Source organism: Dromaius novaehollandiae, chromosome 14 (genome assembly GCF_036370855.1).
Source record: "Dromaius novaehollandiae isolate bDroNov1 chromosome 14, bDroNov1.hap1, whole genome shotgun sequence".
NCBI lineage: Eukaryota > Metazoa > Chordata > Aves > Casuariiformes > Dromaiidae > Dromaius > Dromaius novaehollandiae.
Genome location: NC_088111.1, coordinates 10,480,469 through 10,501,223, shown reverse-complemented (window position 1 = coordinate 10,501,223; position 20,755 = coordinate 10,480,469). Strand labels below are relative to the sequence as shown.

The 20,755-nt window shown below is 35.7% G+C and overlaps 1 protein-coding gene across 2 annotated transcripts in view; it reads right to left on the bottom strand.

Moving 5' to 3' along the window:
* Positions 1 to 20,755, bottom strand: part of SMG1 (SMG1 nonsense mediated mRNA decay associated PI3K related kinase) — a 69,766-nt gene that overhangs the window by 9,778 nt on the left and 39,233 nt on the right. The window contains exons 25-51 of one of the 2 annotated variants that reach the window (XM_064520329.1): positions 20,375 to 20,576; positions 18,910 to 19,019; positions 18,377 to 18,524; positions 17,830 to 17,989; positions 17,318 to 17,438; positions 16,339 to 16,605; positions 15,754 to 16,038; positions 14,848 to 14,996; positions 14,466 to 14,600; positions 13,933 to 14,163; positions 13,654 to 13,831; positions 12,660 to 12,821; positions 12,137 to 12,354; positions 11,803 to 11,957; positions 10,593 to 10,815; positions 9,308 to 9,554; positions 8,496 to 8,725; positions 7,690 to 7,938; positions 7,158 to 7,296; positions 6,961 to 7,070; positions 5,491 to 5,709; positions 4,870 to 5,060; positions 4,035 to 4,207; positions 3,366 to 3,645; positions 2,355 to 2,627; positions 1,974 to 2,208; positions 270 to 496 (exon numbers count right to left, since the gene is read on the bottom strand). In XM_064520329.1, the coding sequence (XP_064376399.1) occupies positions 270 to 496; positions 1,974 to 2,208; positions 2,355 to 2,627; positions 3,366 to 3,645; positions 4,035 to 4,207; positions 4,870 to 5,060; positions 5,491 to 5,709; positions 6,961 to 7,070; positions 7,158 to 7,296; positions 7,690 to 7,938; positions 8,496 to 8,725; positions 9,308 to 9,554; positions 10,593 to 10,815; positions 11,803 to 11,957; positions 12,137 to 12,354; positions 12,660 to 12,821; positions 13,654 to 13,831; positions 13,933 to 14,163; positions 14,466 to 14,600; positions 14,848 to 14,996; positions 15,754 to 16,038; positions 16,339 to 16,605; positions 17,318 to 17,438; positions 17,830 to 17,989; positions 18,377 to 18,524; positions 18,910 to 19,019; positions 20,375 to 20,576 (5,317 nt within the window). The remainder of the gene's footprint in view (positions 1 to 269; positions 497 to 1,973; positions 2,209 to 2,354; positions 2,628 to 3,365; positions 3,646 to 4,034; positions 4,208 to 4,869; positions 5,061 to 5,490; positions 5,710 to 6,960; positions 7,071 to 7,157; positions 7,297 to 7,689; positions 7,939 to 8,495; positions 8,726 to 9,307; positions 9,555 to 10,592; positions 10,816 to 11,802; positions 11,958 to 12,136; positions 12,355 to 12,659; positions 12,822 to 13,653; positions 13,832 to 13,932; positions 14,164 to 14,465; positions 14,601 to 14,847; positions 14,997 to 15,753; positions 16,039 to 16,338; positions 16,606 to 17,317; positions 17,439 to 17,829; positions 17,990 to 18,376; positions 18,525 to 18,909; positions 19,020 to 20,374; positions 20,577 to 20,755) is intronic. The other variant, XM_064520330.1, reaches the window with a different exon arrangement.

Here is a 20,755-nt window from a genome sequence, read left to right as displayed (position 1 = left end):
TGTTCTTTTTCTCTCATTCCTTAAAAATTCAAATATAAAATCATAAGTAGGCATATTTTGGAATGTTAACTACCATACAACTCAAAAGCCTACCTTCAGCAGATAAATGTTTCTATTGCTGTAGCTCTGCATTTGTTTTACTGTAAAATCTACACATGCTCTTCTTAAAAGCCTGTATTTCAATCAAATGTACCAAATTAAGAGCAAGAAAGTATATGGAGACTTCTGAACGTATTAAAGCTGAACTAAAAAAAAGATGTATGCGATACCTTGCAACATCAATGTAATGAGTATGTGTTTCTTCCTCTAGTCCCATAGCTGCATTTCGTAAGTAGGCTTGAAGAGATTCAACCAATGTTTGCAAAGGGACTCCATCAGTTGTTTGTTCAATAAGATTATCCAGTTCATGAAGCATACTTTCTAAGGTGTACTCTCCTTTCATTAAGCACCTAAGTGCTTCAGGAAAAATGATCTGCCGAAAGTTTGAGTTCAATTCCTGTTGAGAATTAAGTATGGAATCATAAGAACTTTTTCCCCCAAAACCATTGTATGCAACACCTTTCTCATTTTAGTATTACACCACCTACAAAAGATGTTATTTAAATGATAACAGGATGCTAGTTAGCAAAGGGTCAAAAAAAAATTTAATTAAAAAAAAAAATCAGGAATATGTTTCCCTCTAAATTTGGGGCTAGCAACAGGTTTTAAACTTAGGACATAAAATTTTAAAAAAGAAAAGATTTGTCAAACATTTACATAATGTAGTAACAACTACCTCACAGCAACAGCAGCAATCTCTTACAGCAATGCTCAGCAAAAGATTAATGGTGCAGAGACCACATTTTGCAAATCCATTTGTTCAAATGATTTAGATTTTCTTTCCCACTACAGAACAATAAATGAGTTAAATTAACTGAATTTATGATTTGCTAAAGTGATTGGACTAGAGAAGGCAACAGAATCAAAGATGCCAGATAGTGATTATTGTAGCTAGAGGCCTATTCACACCATATAAATCACTGCAGGTAGGAAAAACAGTACTTTAGTATGTAAAGCAATTTTCACCATGCAGAATGCATCAGAGGGCTACAGCAGGCTATGAAAGGGACCAGCCATTGCCCTCTGTCTCCAAAATGAGACAAGACACACCAAAAAAAGATTAGTTGTCTTGACTGTTTACCGAGCTTCACATCTCATCTAAGAGCTCAAAAGCGAATATGGCAGCATGTTGGTGAAAGATCCAGTTGCAGTGCAAAGAAATGACATGCATGCTTCTGAAACACAGGGTAATGCTTTGAAGAGTGAAGAAAAAAGTGAAGAAAATCTCAATGCACTCAAAGGTTGGTAAGGAAATACATTTCAAAAGCAATATAGTGGGACCAAAACCCTCAAAAACCAGCTAGAGTTTGTAAGTGCCTACATTCCTTACAAGATGTTTGTTTTACCCAAGCTGTCACTAATGGAATATTTTGGTAGTGAAAACTCTTTTAAAATGCAAAATTAAAAATGGATTTTTCTCCTTCCTATTTTGGGGATTGGGGTCTGTAAAACAGGTTTTCAGAATTTGTCTCAGGCTACTTGTTCTGGATGAAAATAAGTAAGGCTTTGCAGGAACAGAAAACAAACAGCACATATTAAACAATTTGGAAGCTGTTCTGGACTAGCAGCAACAGAATAAAGGAAAAAAACATGAAGCTCTTACTTTGCTACCAACTTTCTCATGGTTATTCTACAGCAATTTTAAAAACTTGTCATGTATAGCTCAGAATGGTTTCTTCTGACCAACAAAAATGTAAACGGAAGTAGTAAGTGGCTGGTCAACTCAGTGAAAAAGTGGAGCAACCAAGACTAAGGTCCAAAAAGTTTTAGCAATATCATAAACAAGCATTTAGCTGTTTTTAAGGAAGGATTTGTTAAGAACGGTTAGAAGATTCAGGATGAGAGAAGAAAAAAATAACAAAAATAATTGTCACCTGAAGTGAGATATATACTCCATTAGCTAAGTGAACAGCTTCTGATGCTTCAATTGGGTTAGGAATATCCAAGTCCTGGGGTACCAGATGACACTGCTTCAGCAACTGTACAAGGCACGTAACATTCCCACTCATGCTGCACAGCTCCTCCAAGAACCAGGCTCCATCTCTTGAGGTGAGATCAACCAGCTGCTCTCCAGCACTGGATGCTGCACCTTCCATCATCAGATTCCGCCTAGACCAATTACGATGCTTAGTTAGACAAGTAGATACCTACATGCTATTGCATGCATATATGCATAATTATGTCACTTGGAATATTCCTTTAATGTGGTCTTAAAACATAAATAAATATAAATAATGTCTCAAGAGGCACCTCACCTTGTAAGTGTGCAGAGAGCAGAGATGATAACACTTGCTAAGCTCAGTGAGCCCTCCTCTCCATTTTCATGAAGGAAAACTTTTATGCAACGTTCAATTTCTTTCAGCTGTTCCTCACAGACAGGTACAGTAACTGCTTCTTGTTTCAAACGCTCCACCTGCCTGATAAGCCTGCTATTTATGTCTGCTGCGTAGCGCTGTAGAGTCATTTCTGTAGCAGTTATGAACTGACACATACTTGGAGGTGGCTGAGGAGCATACTGCATTTCATACCTGTAAAGCAAGAGCACAGTGACAACATTCTTCCTTCTCAAGCTCTAGCAAGTTGCATTCCACTCCCTGGAAAGCAAAAATACTCCGCAGTTGAACAGTTATCACATCACGCACTTCATATCAATCTGAAATACCACAGCAGTCAATGGCTATCCTACTGACACCTTCTAAAGCATCACAGAAAGCATCACATTCCATTACTATCTGCAAGGACAGAGGCCAGCCAAATAGAAGTCCTCTAGGCAAAGAAAGAAGATAAGGAATAGGAAGGAAAAAGGTTTCAGTGCAAACACTTGAACGTGATCTAAAACTTGTAGGCCAAGCATTAGGAATGGTGCAATGGCCTGGTTTTGGAGCAAAAGGAAAAAAAAAACTGCCTGAAAATTTGTTTTAATGAAAAAAGCCCTTGATAGACTTAAGTAATTTTTAAATGCTAGAAACTTTCCAAAATCCCTGATTATAACTACCCTAAAGCCACACTTTGTTATTCATCTTTTTATTATGGGGAAGTGCTACTTAGTTTTCTTTTTGCAGTACACAGCAAGACTCTGCAACCATATTTTTAAAGCAGCTTTTCATCTTTTTTTCCAGGCTTCTGGAATTACAATTTAAACTTGTTTTGGGAGGCCCAACTTAATTATGAAGCAAAACTGTTAATTTTAATTTCAAAATTAAAATCCTAAAACAGCTTGAAAGCTAAATTCTTCCCCCCCAAAATCCATTATTTTGCAAACTTACTTCCTGAAGATATCCTGACAGCGTTCTATTGTCATGTTACAAATGAGTTCTTCCATCCAAGTTTTCCATTGCTCAATTCGGTGTTTCTGAAATACAGCCTTTGGATACTGAAGAGCTACGGTTGCATAGTTGTGCAATTGTTCAAGACAACCACGTAAAACAGATCTTCTTTGCTGAAGAAGAGCACCAACCTCTCCTTCTAATTGTTCACACTGACTGATTAGATGTGCCTGGCCTGCATTTTGCAGAAATGCTGTTGCTGGTACATAACTGGGAGGACCTTTTAAGACAGACAGTTAAACAATTAACCTCCACTGAACTCTGAAGCATACAAGCACTTCATAGCATACAAGCACTAAGTATTAAAATCTTTCCCAAAACATTGTTTCACTTGTGGTAAAGGAGGCATTGAGTATTCATACTGCCAATTTTAAGCCCAAGGTAAGAGAATAATGTACACAACTAGGGCAAGCTAGACAAGTTCAAACCTTCAGGGAGTTTGAAATAGAAGCCTTGTGGTGTTCTAAATCACTCTTTAGGGAAACCCATGCCTTTTCATTTATTACATACATAATCATGCTTTTAAATTAGGGTATATTCATAATGCCTCCTGATATCGAACTCATTTTCAACCCATCAGAAAAAAAAGGATCAAATACTATTTTATACCTAGGTCCATTTGCGTGCTTATTTCTTGAAGCAGACTTGCAAGTTGTGTCGCCTCTAAATTGTTGAAAGCAGCTTGGTAATGTGTTATCCACTGCTCAAATTCATTCAGCTTCACCTGGATTGCTTCCTGGACAGCTCTTTGTTGAGACTGCAACTGTGTGTGCTCAGAATACCTAAATCATTGAAGTCACAGAATCAAGTAAATACTACCAGGAAACAAAAGTACTTAATTATATTGAATACAAAACTACACTGAACCATACCATACTACTTTTTTGACCAAAAAGTTAAAATACTCTCACCAGTTACATAAAATTTCCAAAAACAAACATTGTGTTCATTAATTATGGTTTCCTACAAAAAAAGAAGAATGTGTGTGCATGCAGACATACTTATCCAATTTTGAAATCCTTGATCAATTTCAACTAAACTTGAGAAATAAGTTGAAAAGTTAGAAACAAAAATGTGTCATATATCAACAGCTAAGTAGTGATCCAAATCAGTAACCATACTGAAGGAAAAAGCATGCTTAACTCAGACATTATGTCGGTCATTTGACAGCCGCTGGCTGTCAGCACATTCTGGTCAGTACACATGAAACATGCAATAGCAGAAGTTACTGAAGAGGTATGAGGCTTAGGACATAAAGAAAATTATTAAGTAGGAAAATGGGCTTCAGTAATTGTTCTGCAGAAGGAATGAGTTGTTTACTGTAAGATTAGCTATTAGTCTCTCTCAGATACACATTTTTAACATCTAACTCATAAGCACATTATTAAACCACCAACTGTACCAAGCCTTGACATCCCCAACAGAATGCCAGGCTCCTCTATACCTGTGCTGAAGTGTGTGAGAGGGATGATCCACTCCTTCTGCACCTTCCAGAAATTCTATCTCCTCCAGTAGTTTTCCCTGCAATTTTTCTACATCTGTCAACTGTTCTTGCAAGTTCAGATACTCTTCTAAACTACTGTCCAATTTTGGAAGCACAGACAGCATTTCATCTCTGTTCTTAAACCAGTTAACCTATAAGCAAGATACAGAAGTTTAAAACCAGGCTTAGTTCAAACAGATAAGAAAAAATATAAGGCAAGACAAAAGACTCCAATCATGTTGTTCATCTAGAATTACCTTCAATGCTACAGGTCTAAATCTTAACAGACATTTAGATGGCTGTCTCTAAACTTCCATTTTCATTCCTCCAGTCTCAGTTCAGCAAAACATTAAGGCATGTTTTAGGGTTAAGCACACACAGAAACCAAAAACTAAATATTTGCAAGCTCCATATAAACACTTCCTCACACAGAAACTCAATTTAGCACAATACAATTTGGGAACTATTTCTAATAAATGACTACCCTCCTCCACCACCCCCAAAATGCAAACAAATGAAATAAAAGTGTACGTGTATGGCCCATTCTGGTTGTGTAATAAAAAACTACTGTAGTGAACTCACCTTTATCTCAGCCACTCTAGAAGAAAAGAGACTACGTGTAATATCTCTTTCCATTTCTCTTTTGCTCTGTTTGTTTTCAGCCTGCTGGCCACCACCACCGTAGACAGCTCCTGCAAATCCTGCTTCACCTCCTGCTGTCCAGTCCACCAGAGGATCATATACAAAAGCTTCGAGCAACGTAAGCAAAGTTTCTCTCCCACGCCGCATGATATGCAGGACCTGTATCATATTTTAAACAGACTTATTCTGAGCTTGTGTTATCACTGTAGATCAGTGGAATTTTAAATACAAAATACTGTATTTGAGTAATTACAGAAATCCATAGTTTATCCATAACCACCTCAAACGCAGGATCACCACCACAGTATGTACAAATGCAGATAGCCTACTGTAGCATTACTAAAACTAAACTTTGCATTCTAGCACTCCTAACAAACTCTATCCTCTTTAACAACATCCCCTTGAGGAAGAAACCTCTCCTTTGTTCACAGTAATCATATTTGCCATGGTTATATAGGATGAAGAAAGAGGCTAAGCAAAACTTCATGAGCTATTTTATTCAAAATTTGTTTGATATCAAAATGGAAAAAAATAGCGCCCCCCCCCCCCCCCCTTTCTAAAGTATATCTATAAGGTTAAACAACAAAACAGAGAACTGTCATGGCTACAATCTTCATGAAGAGCCACCTTACTCACTTGGTACAGCACTACTGCGGGGGGGGGGCGGAAATACTACCAAGATTGAAAACACTTTTAAGAAAAAAAGAAAATCCTAAGACACATTTGTTAAGCCGTTACATCACAGCTTAATAAAATGTTCCCTGTTTGTGGCACCAATGAACATTTTCCAGAAATTCCATTTCATCTGAGTTCTTATAGTAAACTTGAAGATACTAAGTTTTCAAATAATTTTAGCAACTCAGTAGTAGTAATTCACAGAATTTACACAAAAGAATATAGAAAGAGTGGGATCATGCAGTTTAATTTCCTCTGTAGGACAGGCCACTACATTTTTTTCATTTTCTATTAACTGAATGACTTGCATCTTATTAAAGCATATATTCATTTGGCTAAGGTGCATGTTCCAGAACAGTAACGCGAATTTGAAGACAACATTTGATGTTTTAATGATATAGTTACATTCAAGTTAAATGTAATGCAAAAAACTTCTATTTCTTGAAATTGCAATAAAGTATGTAATGTGGTATTCAATTTTTTTTATTTTTAATCCACAGCTACCAAAAAAAACCACAGAATAGTAGCTGCACCACTACCTGCATCTAAATTTAACTGGCATTCATCTATTTTTAAGCATCTAATTTAAGATGTACCTAAAATAAGTCCAACTAAAAAATCACACCAAAAAGAGTGAAGGCTTTATCAAAATCAACAGCAGAATGCTTAGTAGAAGTTCTAAGACAACATATGATAAGTGAAAGCCCTCTGTTTTCTGCACATTTCCTAACTTACCTGTTCACAAGAAAGCCTGAAAACCCCTTCTACTCCTGTCACACCAAGTGCTGTTTCAATATTGTGCGTCATCCGGAATGGAACCTTCTCTGGTACCCTGAGGCTTTTCCCTTTAAGATAAAAGTTAAAGTTGTTTCTTTTAAACATCGAGAAATGAAACCTTTTATTTGAATAACATATAGCACTTTTTAAATTACCTTTTTCAAAGCAAACATTATAATCTATGTGGACAACTTCTCCTGTAGTCATATCTATAAGAACATTATCCAGATGTCTGTCTCCAAGACCAATGATGTAGCCAACCATGGACATAACTGCAGTGGATCTTGCATACGACTTTAAAGAGAGTTTCAGGAAAAAAATTATTTGTGGGAATCCTCTGCCAACACATTGGACTGACTACCATCTTAAAATACTATTTAAATTTAAGTGTAAGACATATCAAAACCAACTTATTCCAAGCTGTTTATTTGTTGTCTGATGATATCTTACAAGAGTTCTCATTTCTTAAGCTGACAGCTTTACATTAATAAACTATGGTTATTAGGTATATACTTTTTTCTTATTCTAGAAGGCACAGTTGTTTCTGTTAGCCAACATTTCCTTCAGCAGTGCTAGCTCACTTAACTCAGGAGCATTATTGCTTGAACACGTCCCAGGCATTTCTTGCCCCTCATACCATTAAGAATATAGCCTTTCAAACTGGAAAATACATCTGCTACAACTTACCTGTGTAACTCTCCACCATTCATCTGGTGTAGTACACGATGACCAAAGTTCTTTAGCTAGAAGATTCGGTGGGGTTGCTTCCATCAGTTCTTCTAGAACAGCCCTCATTACATTCAAGGGCCAGTCACGACGAGACACATCAAGACTAAGCCCAACTGCCTTTAAAGCAGGTCCAATTTTACTGTAGTAAAGTTCACTGGGTCGAGGCACTATTCCAGGATTCTGAGGAGTCTGATAAGAATCTTGAGCCTAGAAGAGGTAAATAATGCTAGTGTACGCACTGCAACTCTCGTTACCACAGAAGAGTATCTCAAATTCAGTTTACTGAGAACAACATGAAATCAACTTCACTACTCTTTTACAGTTCAAATAATTATTTTAAAGTTCAATAGCTAACAAAACCTAAAGATACTGAAAAAATTTTGTTCTGGCCTAACTCTACTATTACCAAGGTCAATTTCAGAACTCCCACTGTGTTATATTGAAAAAGAAGAGAGTTAAGAATGGGATGTGAAACTAACATGACTTAAACCAAGTTTAACTGTATTTGTTCAAAAACAGTTCTTGAATTTTTATGCCAGAACCATATACTTATGTTAGATAGTGAAGTACATACATGCAATTTCATCTGACATCTGGTCAAATCCCAGGAGATATGAATACACAGAACTGCTCTGCATTATCACAAGAAAACCACGTTTTAAACCTTTTTAGTTTACAACTACTTAAAACCAAATAGGATCATAAAGCAAATCAGGACGTTTCCCTTCTGAAATGCTCTAGCTGGAATAAAACCTGGTTGTTACCTTCTGTGCTTGTAAGGCAGCTTCTCGCTGTTGCCATCTCTTGTAAAGTCCAAATAAAGGTGTAGCTCCATCCACCCACTGAATCAAGCCTGATCTTGTTCCCAGAGGTGTCACGGAATAGTGCCTTGCATGGAACCTTGGTGTCTCTTGACGGTTAATGGTGGCAAACATTGTGTTCACAATTGATAAGAACTGCATGATTCTTTCATCTAGATGCAAGTCTTCCAAACCTGTGTTAATTTGTTTCAAATTCAGTTTCTAGAAATAAAATTCTTATCCTTAAACAAAGCCCGAAATACAGCATTTCTGAAATCATAACTCATTTCAGAAGCTTTATAAACCACTCAGATTAAGGATGAGGAGTTCAGCCTGAATCTAAATGTTTATGTGGAATTTGCCTACTAGAATCAGTGTATCACAGCTGTGAGCAGTACACACAACAGTAACTGATATACTACACAATCCTTTTTCTTTGTGGGAAGGCATGAAGTCTCAAAATTTCTCTTCCAGGTACTACCTTAAGCTTCTGGAAAAGTGCATCCAGCTAATCCTATCAGCGTGCAAGCAGAATACTACCTCTGATGTAACCCTTGAAGAATGGATCTGAAACACCTGATTTAGAGCTTCACAGGGCAAAAATCCTAGAACACATATTGGAAAGTGGTGAGGGGAAGGGTGCAAATGGACCAAACAACACTTTCTCCCTATCATAACGGTAGATAAAAAAAGGTTACAACAGTGTATCTTCCCAAGTTTAGTACAGTCTAACTTATAGCAAGAGACAATAACTTATGAAAAATTCCATTTTTTACCTTTGAAAAGGTACGGATAGTTCTTCCCATCTGAACCCAGGAAAAGCAACTTTTTAGGTTTGGTTTTCGTAGGCAGAATTGTGATGGTGCTGCCCACACTATGAATTGTGACTGTGTCTCTGGTGGATACTTCTCCAGGGAGTGCTATTTCAGTGTTCATCATGGCAGCCAACCAGGGACTGATTTCTTCAAGCCGTAAAAGGTAACTAGCCCGTTTCTGTGCTCTTTGCTGCAAGCTTAGCATAACCTGTTCCAAAGAAATTTTGTTTTAGGTTGAGGTTCACCTTAGCAGCAAACATGAATACAAACAAAACATAAAAAACACCCCTCAAAACAATAACAAAAAAACTTGGTGATCTTTCTCCTCCAGAATGCATGGGGATTTTCTTAAACTAAACTTCAGCCTTGCTACCCTACTAATTCATTTATAGCTTAGGGATAAAGATGACAAAACCTAAGCAAAGAATATCCTTTAAAATAATTTTATGAAGTATGTATACCCTGTCTTTTGATAAGCACTAAAGTCATGGCAAATCAAATTCCTTAAGAGGTTTGTTCCTGTATGTATAAATATTTGTGTTGTGTTGAAAGATAGGGAGCTGCTGAACTCTGCTATTCATATACGAATATGTTTGCTTGTTCTGCAAAGCAGAAGGGGAATTATGAAAAAAAATATGTTTGTGTAAACCCAAGTATCTATCCATCAAGCTGTTTAAAAACTACTAGGTTGGCTCTGGATATCCAAATGGACAATATGGATATATATTTCGTTTCTCCTCAGACCTTTAAGAAACTAAGAAAAGATGACATAACTGAGAAACTTATTACAAAACAGTATCTTTAGGAGGGGTAAATCACTTGAAGGTTGCTGCACAACCTGAGGACTATGTTTAAGGACAGCTGGAGTACCAACTTGTTAGATTTTGAATCCACTGAATTCAAAGGGCATAGAGTTTCAAAAAGACAGTTTTTTTTTTAAAAAAAAAAATTGAAGTCTTCTGTCCCAGAAACAGACAAGATTCCAGAAAGCAGAAGATGCAAGCTTTGAAAAAACAAAATAACTCCATTAGGTAGAAAGATAATAACGCAGATAGTCAAGGCATCACTAGCATTTGTTAAGGATGCAAAAACTACTGTGTTACCCTGAAGCATGCCTGTAGTGAATGTTGGATACAATTATGAAATGACTAGAGACTAGCAATAGAAAACTAAGGAGAGAGTCAAGCACATACTGCGGCAAGAATGTTTAGAGCCTTTCTGCCATATTAGGTTGTGCATACTATACCTCTTTAAACGGGAGCCAGCTGCTTCCAGGTTTAGCAGGATTCAAAGGATTCTTAAGTTTCTCTAGTGCATTTTCAATAGCATCTCCATAGTTATCCTGAAACCATTTCTCATGAGGAGTTTCTGCAGGAGCTGCAGTGATGCTCCGTACATGTTCCAAAGCAAATACAATGGGCTTCATTAGAGCTGTATGTTTTTCACGCATGATTGCTATCTTCTCTTCTCTATTAAAAAAATCAATTTCCTCTTAACTCCATAAACAAGTTACTCCATAAAACAAGTTAAACATTAAAATGGACCACAAGTGAGACATCAAACAGGTCAGGAAATGCTTACATCTCTAAAAAGAGGCCTTCACAGATGATTATATTAAAAGGAAAAACTATTTCATTCCACAGTGAACACATGTTCCGCTGTTTGGGGTTTTTTTTTTGGTTTTTTTTTGGTTTTTGTTTTTTTGTTAACTGAAACACTGAATAGGACCTTTCACTATTGGACACCCTGAGGAGAAGCTCAGCAAGCTCAAAGCACTCTAAGCAACTTATTTCCTTTCTTTATCACAAGAGCTCTTGACTACTATTTCCTGATGGGATACAACACGATAAAGAACTGAAAGACAGTGATTCTGACTGCTCTCTTTTCCCATTCCATGTCAGACTTGACAACAGAATTCAAGAGGCATTTTTAAACTTACTAAGTACCCAGTGAATGGCTTTCCTCTTCCACAAATCCATTCACAGTGATTGAGAGAGAAACACAGGTAAAAGAAAAAAAGACTTCCTGAATACTGAAAACCAGAAGTGGTTTAAGGCATTCTGTTTATCTTATCTATTTAGTATAAACTCCAAACAGCTGACTTCTCTTAACATGTCTTTCCTCATCTCAGCTGACTTTTAAGTAAGACTGTGGAAATGGAGAGCTATAGGATCTCAAAAACCTCCAGAACTCAATATACATTGGGTTTTACCACATTATCACCATGGAAATCCTAGCAAGGATTCACAGATAGACACTGTTGCTCTTATCACTTCTGATTTGATTAGATTACTAGTCATAGCATCAAAATGCTTGTGAACTGAGGTCACTGGCTTGCACAGAAGCAGCTAGGGCCATGCAAATTTAGGAGCAACAACACTGTTGGTCGATTTGACTGCATGCTTCCCCAAGAACAATCTTTGTCATGACTTTCATTCAAATTATTCGCAACATACTTCCGTAGAGTGTTGTTGTTTTGAACTCTCTTGACTTCATCTTCCAGTTGCTGAATCCTTCTGAGGACATACATGTGCTGCTGAAGTAAAACTCCCAACCAAAGTTCATCCCAAAGAACTGTAACTCTGCGTAACTCAGCTACCAGCATCTGAACCTGTACGAAATAAATTAAGATTCACTTACTTTTGTAGATGAACAACCTGAAAAAAAGATGACAGTCTAATAGCATGAAAGATGCAACAAAACTTTCAGTATCCTTCCACACAAGATATACAAGTTACACATTTTTAGTTCCAAGTGAGAGCATTAACAACATACATTTTGCTTATTTACCTGCAATACCATTGTTGGATTTGCAGTAGAGAGTTTCTCCACAATTTTGCTGTAACAGTCCTGCATCATTGCTTGATCTTCATTTAATCCAACTTTTGTGTCATCTTTACTGCTTTCTTGAGAAGTTGGGGGGCTCCCTCCATCACATTCACTACCCAACAATTCTTCTCCTTGAATATTACCTAGCAAAGTGGGGATGGCAGAAGGGAGCTTGTTCCCTAAATTTAAAAAGATGTTCAAATATTACCTATGCTGTTCTGGCCTCAAAAGACAATACCAGTCAATATATCGTTTAGCATCAGGACCCCATATTACACTAATTACTGTCCAAATATATGATGATACAATTGAAAAGACTAACTTATTTGCTAAGCTGTTAGGTCAGAGTAAAAGCTATCAGTGATGTCCCATAATATGAAAGTTCTTAAGAAGGAAAGTATCAAGGAGTCACTAAAAAAAAAAAAAGAAACATATAGAAAACATCAGCTAAAACATATCTGAACATTTCATTTTTCCTCCTTACCTGAGGTTTGGGATTCACTACTAAGTGAGATGGTACCCACTATTGCAGGATACAATATGAGATGAGGAGAATCTTGAGCCACTCGACACAACAGGTTGCAAATACTTTGACGAACATACACTTCTGGGTGATTCAGGCGGGAGAAGAGCTGAGGAATAATACCTTTATAAACAGGAAAAGAAAAGGTGCTGAATCACTTTGCACACTGTAAATGATACAGATTTTTTTTAAGCATCCTATTTTTGCATTAAGAGAATGTGAATGGAGTTTCCCAATAAAAACTTCTTGTTTTAAATAACTGTCTCGTACAATACAGATACTAGTTTATTTTCTCCTACCATTCAAATGCAGATGACATCAAACGCAATGTACAAATCCTGCAGTAAAGCACGAGGAACTGAGTTTTGCACACTGTATCTGTGGTATCTTTTTGCAAAAAATCAAGGAGAGTCACATCAGTAGTTCTTAGCATCAGAAAAAACAGATGTTTTTCAAAGGGTAGTACAATTTTACAACAGTTGGTCTCTTCCTGTACTGCCTTCTGCACTCAACAATTTTTTGTGGGAAGGCCCCTGATCAACCAGAACCAGTAGTGTAGTGATAAACAACTCGTGCTGAGACATTTGTCTTTGGCCAGTGGTTACCAAGAACCTTAAAGATGCATCTCTTCTCTGAACCATTTTTCAAACTGTAGTTAGGAAAAAAATTTTTTTTTTTTAGGAAGATAGAGCAGTACTTCACAAACTACATTTTCTTTCTTCTTTCAATGTTTTAAAGCGAGGTGGGGGGAAAGAACCTCTACTAATGATCTGTTCTAAAACCAGAACAGAGACTGGAGAACATCCTGAATTAAATTAATTAAAAGCAGAAAAAAAAAAAGCTTTCTCTATCATGCTTACATCTGAACTTTATGAAAGCACAATGAATAACCTTCTGCTTGTTTAGTAAAAATGTGTCAAAAATTAATTTTAACAACTAAACAACATGTAATTACCTCTCCAAGGAGCAGTAGGTGTAGTTTCCAGCCCATGCTCTAGATACTGTCGAAGCTCCCCAGCATGTTTCACAAGCAACCGTAGCAATCTTAAGGTTGCCATCACAATAACATCGTCAGTGCTTTGTTCAGAAGTATTTCTTAAATGCAACCTAGGGTCATCTTCATCAAGAGGAACCTTTTATATCAAACATAGAAATAATACTCTTAGCTAACTATATAACACATATCATTTCGAAATATTTGTAATTTAACTTTCCTCACCAGCACAACACTAACCTGACCAGCATTGAGTTTGAGAAAAGTAAAATATGCACTGCAGGAAAGTTTATAGAGACTGAAGATTCTGTCTACAACTTTTCTCCACACTTTAATTAACCCTTCTGTTGCATTTTCATCAAGATCTGAAAGCCAGGGACAACTTGTTAATAACTGACGCCATATAACATCCACCATATCATCTTCTTCATTGTCTTCATTTTCGGTGATTTGTAGAGTCATATCTTCATCCTAAATGCAAATAAAGAGAGAACAGATTTGACTAAGTCCTCCTGCTACTTCTACAAACACACATCAGTTGCTCATCCAGTTTTTTTCTAGGCAGCTCACTTAACTGCCTTACTTGATCATACCACCATAATCTACAGAACAGATGTTTTACTGCTTAGCTAACAGCTGATTTCTTGAGAACTTCTATGTTATTTGGATTTTGACTTTAAAACATTTACAAGAGTTGCTATGATTCACAACTAGAGGAAAATTTAGTTTCAACCTGAGGTAGAATACTTTTAAGCAAGCAGATTTCCACTTACTTGAATCCCAGCCGGACGACACACTGCCTGCCCAAGAATTCCGTAGATTTTCTCTTTGTCTTCCTCTGCAATGCTGTCTGGAAGCAAGCTCTGAACCTCAGATTTCTCCCGGGGCAGCAGACGAACACCTTCTCCCTGACTGTAATATTTAATGAATTATTGGCCCCCAAAATATTATTTGTAGAGCTGAACCTATTAATATTGTACACAACACATCACGAAGTTCACTTCTATTTAGAGAGGGCAAGTAATCAAGAGAATACTCACAGTTCTCTGCTCACATGTGACTTATCATAGAGAACTACAATCATAAATACAAAGCTAGAGTTCCTCTTGAAAAAGGAAATTTTTATGGTTTATAAATTTAAACATTAGTATAAACTTGCCTGGCATTATCAACTACTTTCCGGCCCCATCTGTAAGCCCAACTAGCAAGGGCTGCCCACGACTTGGCTACTTCAGGTGCCTGTACTGAAGACAAGTGATACAGTTGTCCCAAGATGAAGTCAGGCTCTCCAACTCCAATATTTACTGTGATGGGAGAAATAAAGCAACATACATGATTTTATGTATTATGAGGTAAAACGTACTACTGATTTCCTCAACACACAAAACAACAAAGTATTAGAAGTAAGCCTTTTTTTTGCTCAAGTTAGTACTGCAAAAGTCCAGTTTTCAAAAAAACAATCATTTTTCAGCTCTGATACGGCTGGCAAAACAAAAACCAGCTTTACATATGCTAACAACTCTACAATTGCTCTCTCTCTCACTTTCTTAGAAACATGGAAGTGAAATTAGAGGCTCATGATCTCCAAAACATCAAGATACTACACTTCAGAAAGCAAACTTCAAATTACCCTAAGGAGAGGAAGAGAGGCACATGTGTTTATTTGCATATACATCCATTAATATCTTTAAGTTTTGACAATCTGCAAGAGGGGAACTAAATTACATGAAGCGGGGAATTATATTGTTACCACAAAACACAACGTAAGTGTTCAAATTAAATGTAGATTAAACATCATGAGAAAACCTAAGGTAACCCCTTCTCATGCTCACAAGGGCCTTCTTGTCCAGTCTTATCACTTGAATGACAAAAATATCAGAAAATAGTAAAGTATCAACATTAATTTAAAAAAGTCCCATTATGCAAACATACAATGTTTTATATTTTTTATATATGCTCAAAACAAGCACACAAGTGATATAGCACTCAGCCTATATCAATGTAACAGTGGCTAACCCTCAGTGGAACCATCAGTCATTAATTCCCCCCCTCCATCTCTACCTGTAGATTCACTTTCAATCCTGGGGTATTCTTCTTCTAGCGTATTAACAGCTGGGAGATCAATCAGCGTATATATGTTTTTAGACAAGGTGGACAAACCAGTGAGATTCTGCTGTTGTCGAGCTCTATATACTTGTTTCAATTGTCCTGATATCTCTTTCCATTCTGCCTGTATCCATTTAGCCAGAGTGAGAATAGATTTAGCAACTGCATATTCAGCTTTGGCAGACTTGCAAAAGGATATGGCACAAGAACTCAGCATTTCCATAGCATGTGTTGACTGACCTGCATATCATTAAGAGTATATTTTCAGTAAAGTGTTAATTTCATTCAAAGTGCTTCTAAAATTCAGCATATTCAGATACAGCTTGTAATACATTTTACAGAGAAAGTTCACATTTGAAATTAAAGGTGACTAGTGAAGAAAAATCTATTTGAAAACACTTTCAGATTGAGACAATAGCTAACAGGATGAAATCAATTCCTAAAGATACCGTCCTACTGTGATTTCTTCAAGGTCAGGGGAATTAGCCTGATTACAAGGACAAGAAGCTCAAGTATCTACAAGATAATCAACAAACTCACCTGCTGTGTATAACAATTTTGTTTTCTCAATATCAAGTTCAGGACCCCATTTTTCATCCATCTGACCTGGTGCAGACAATTTTTTAAAGTGCTGGACTAGATCTTGTGCAGTGGTGGTTTTTCCTAGCTGAACTTCGCTGCATTGGGCAAGCAATCGCGTAGCTAATGCAATATTTCCTCGTTTCCGTGCAAATTTTGCTGCTGTTAAGCCCAGTTCCATCAGATGGCTCTTAATTGGGACTGCTGGTTCTGAAGAAGAAAGACATTCTAAACAAAAGAATTAAACAAACAATAATTCCATCTGGGGTATCCAGATAATTTCTGTTCAATTTATTCTGTATATGGCCATCAAAAAAAATAAAAAATGATCAGCTCCTATCTCCTAAAAACTCCTTCAGAAATCCACATGACTGCAATTTTGTCTAGAATATATCTTATCTGAAAGAAAAATATATATCTATAGATCATCTGCTGGGCAAATTGGTCATTTTCACTATAAGCATTCTTCTTAACTAAGAAATGTACTCCTTCCCTAATGGTACTTCCCCCCGCCCCCATTAGCTTTTTTCCATATCACACATTTAAACAACTTTCATGATTGATTTTAAAAACCAGCTGTAGAGAGCACTGAAGTGTTCAACAGTAAAAGCATATAAAGTATGAAAAAGAGCCAGTATGCAGTAAAGTGCAATGAGAAGAGTGAATTTATATTATAGCAGCTAAGCATTTCAGAATAAGAACTTGTTTGCTTTTTTTTTTAATACTATCTACACTACAGTCATGATTGAGACCCCTAGTTGTAAAGCAGAATACCTAAATAACAAACTTTTCTTTTTCTTTAAAAAAAAAAAAAAAAAAAAAAAGGAAAAGAAAAGAAACCAATTTAAATAATTCAACAAGATATGGCTGCTTTTAACAGCAGTTTTAAGCTGAAATTCTGCATTTATGTTCCATAACACTGTAATTAGAGTTTGCATACCTTTCAGTTTTTCCATCAATTGATTCTGGTACACTGTGTATCTCAAGGCATGCATCCATGGCCTTACATCATGCTGTTTGCATGACCTCAAAGCATCATTAAAGAGAGGTATAAGACAATCCTGTAAGAGGCAAAGTCGCATAAAATATTTTAAAGTTACTTTTATAGTATTTATACTATTTATATAGTATTTATAGTATATATATTTATATATAATATATCATTCTTAAAAGCACACTGTAATATTTATTCCTACAACACAGTTGGATGTAATTTACATTAACTGTAATCAAAAGAAATGGTATATTTACTATACTATACAAAGAAGTTCAACTGAAGGGTAAATTAAAAACGCTTTTGGGTCAAAACATGTAAAGAAAACTAAATGAGGCATTTTTGCAACACTATCAACAGAAGTCGGAACAATTAATTTATATTCTATGTTCAAGACCTCATGACATGGCTATTCAGAAGAAAGACATTACTAAAATTTAAGTTTAAATCAGACCCACCTCTGATGTCAGTCTGTTGGATACAGTGTTTTCCAAAGCAGAAGAACAATACAACTGAAGAGTGCTCAACACTGGTAAAGACTGAGACACAGTGAGTGTGGACAGTCTTAAAGGTCCAATAGCTATTCGTGAAGTTTGCTTCAAGTATTTTATAACATTTCTGAAATGAAAGTTAAGAATCAGAATGGTCACTTTTGTTAGCTAGCCTTTTTAAGAAAAAAATATTAAAAATACTGAAAAAAACAGCAAACATCTTCCTATGGATGATGAGAAAAATGTTCCAATATCGTATACAAGTTGCATAATGATACTTTCCATATTAAGTTGACAGGAAGCAGTTCTTTATCAACCAAAGAACTACATGACCTCCGAGTTGAACACCAATTTATTTTCCCTCTGTAAATTTATACTTCACAACAAAAACTAGTAGCAAACACCACCGCAGATGCTGAAATACAGATAGAGTACACTTTTCACGAAGTTACGATTAACAAGCTAAAGCAGCTTTTCACAGTACAATACATTCCTTTGCGGCACACTAACTTACTCAGATATTGACTGCCACTTTTGCTCCTGTTCTACATGGCTTACAGCTGTTGCCAGGCATACTGAACTTCTCAAAAGCTGCACTTCAACTGCCTTTTGAAGTTCTCTTGGATCAGGACTTAGCATATTAGGAAGGAGCTTCTTCATGTCTACAAGGAGATTAAACATTTGAAACCAACTACAATTGTCAAGTTTTAGCATCACGGTTTGAGAATACATCTTTGAAAGCAAGGAAGTTTGGGAATAACTTGTGTGTGCATGTATATAAAAACACATGTATATAAAAATTATTTTAGTAATTTGTGATAGATTAAACAAAACAAGCTATCTCCATAAAACACACATCTTCCAAAAAACTTGCAACAACATTTAGAATTATCATTACCAATTATTCTGAAGCTTGGTTCATAAAGGTTACAGCACTGAACACAGCAAACTGTATTTGGAACTTTCAGTGTATCATTTACAGAGACAAATATAGGGTAAAAATATTTACTTTTGTATACGAAGTAATGTTAATTTATATATTTATACCTATTTTTTCTTTGGATCCCCCTGCAAGTAGGTTAATGTTTTCTCCTGGTAATAACTCTAGTTGTTCTGTGCATTCAGTAAGTTCTCCAGATTCAAAGCTGCTCAAAGATCTGCAATTCAATGTTTATAGTTTTATTTCACATTTCTTATTTCATTCCAGATGCTAAATATCTTATGATGAAAACAGCAAAAGAAAAATTCAAGCCTGACTCAAAGCCCTGAAATTTTAACACAGCATTGATAAAAGACTAATTCTAAGCAAAGTTTCCCATTTTCACATATATCAGTAAATGGTAATAATACTAAACCAAACGGCTAAATACTATATTACAATGAAAGGACAAATACTCTCTCCAGCTATGAAGCTTTTCATGTTGTCAATACTCTATATACAAAATACTCTATCATATGCAGTCTGAATTTGCAAGTACTTTAAAACAAACAAAAATAAGATAAAAAACAAAGCACAAAACTCTTAATGCACAGAAAAGTAAGTTTTGTGATGGAATTTCATGAGGCCTGGATTTCAGTGCTTCAGTTTCCGTGAAAATTTCAGAAATAACAGAATATTGTGCAAGGCATAGATCATATAAATTTATGTTGCTTAAGAGCCTGAGAAGCAAACTTTCATTTTCTTTTCATTGTTCAGCATCGATAAATAATTTGGACATTATCAATTTTCCACCAAACTATACAAAAAAGGTACTGAAAGATTACGAGGGGTAATGGCTCAAAATCTGGAAGACTCAAATGCTCAATATTCTTGTTCCCATCCACTCTCAAGGAGGAGTTACTTAAGTATCCGGACTATAAAAGAAAAAAAGTCAGTATGTGAAAATTCCCACTTTTACTATTTCAGTCCTCTTTAGGACTGAGTCTCTTCTTGATCTGTTCAGAAGAACCAGAAAAATATACCAAGTGCTAAGAAAATAAATAAATAAATAAATAAATAAAAATAAAAAGAGAGAAAAAAACCCCACCACACAAGCAACGACACTTCCAAGAAAAAAAGAAAAAAAAGCAGCCAAGACCACCTCGTTAATGCACTTTTTATTTTAGACTTGCAAATTAAGATATTTTGTTTTTAAAGAGATTACAAAAATTTATAAAATTCATTTAAAAAGTCAATATATTAACAGGCAACTTATTTTTAAAAATATTTATCTTGGGGGAAAATACTCATCATCTGCTAATATAAGAAGCATAAGTTTGACATCTTTTACTTGAAATAAATTAAGATGTTTTCCTTGAACACTTAAAAAAACAACCCAAAATAGTCAGAAAGCCAGAGTAATCTAAAATGATGTTAACTTTTTACTTTTCCGTATGGCTTTTTATTATATGTCCCTAAGGACACAACTTTCTTCTTACCACAACTCTATTTCAATGATATCCACTCTCCAAAAACTTTAATTTTTCAGTACTCTGAGATAGATATTGTTCAATAAATTAATGATAATCTTACTTTATGTAGTTAAAATCCGCTTTTAGATTGATTGAGGTATTACTAGTATTCTTCTTCAAGTCATGGACCATATTTTGCCATTCCTGAACAGCAGACCAATCAGCAATGGAAATGTAACATTCACATGCTTTGTTGCCCAAGTAATTTATAACTTCAGGTGAAGAGTCATTTGGCTTAGTTAGAACAGTTTTTCTAGTTTCTCCTGTGAAATGAAAAAAAATATATATATTTTTAAAAGTAAGTCTATTACTCAACATAATTTCCAAATCTGTTGTCAAGAGAAACATTCCATTTTTTAAAACCAAATAGTTACACAACATTTGCAGTACTCTTTCTCTATTAATTTTTTTTAATATATAAACAGAACATTTTCAAAGGAAG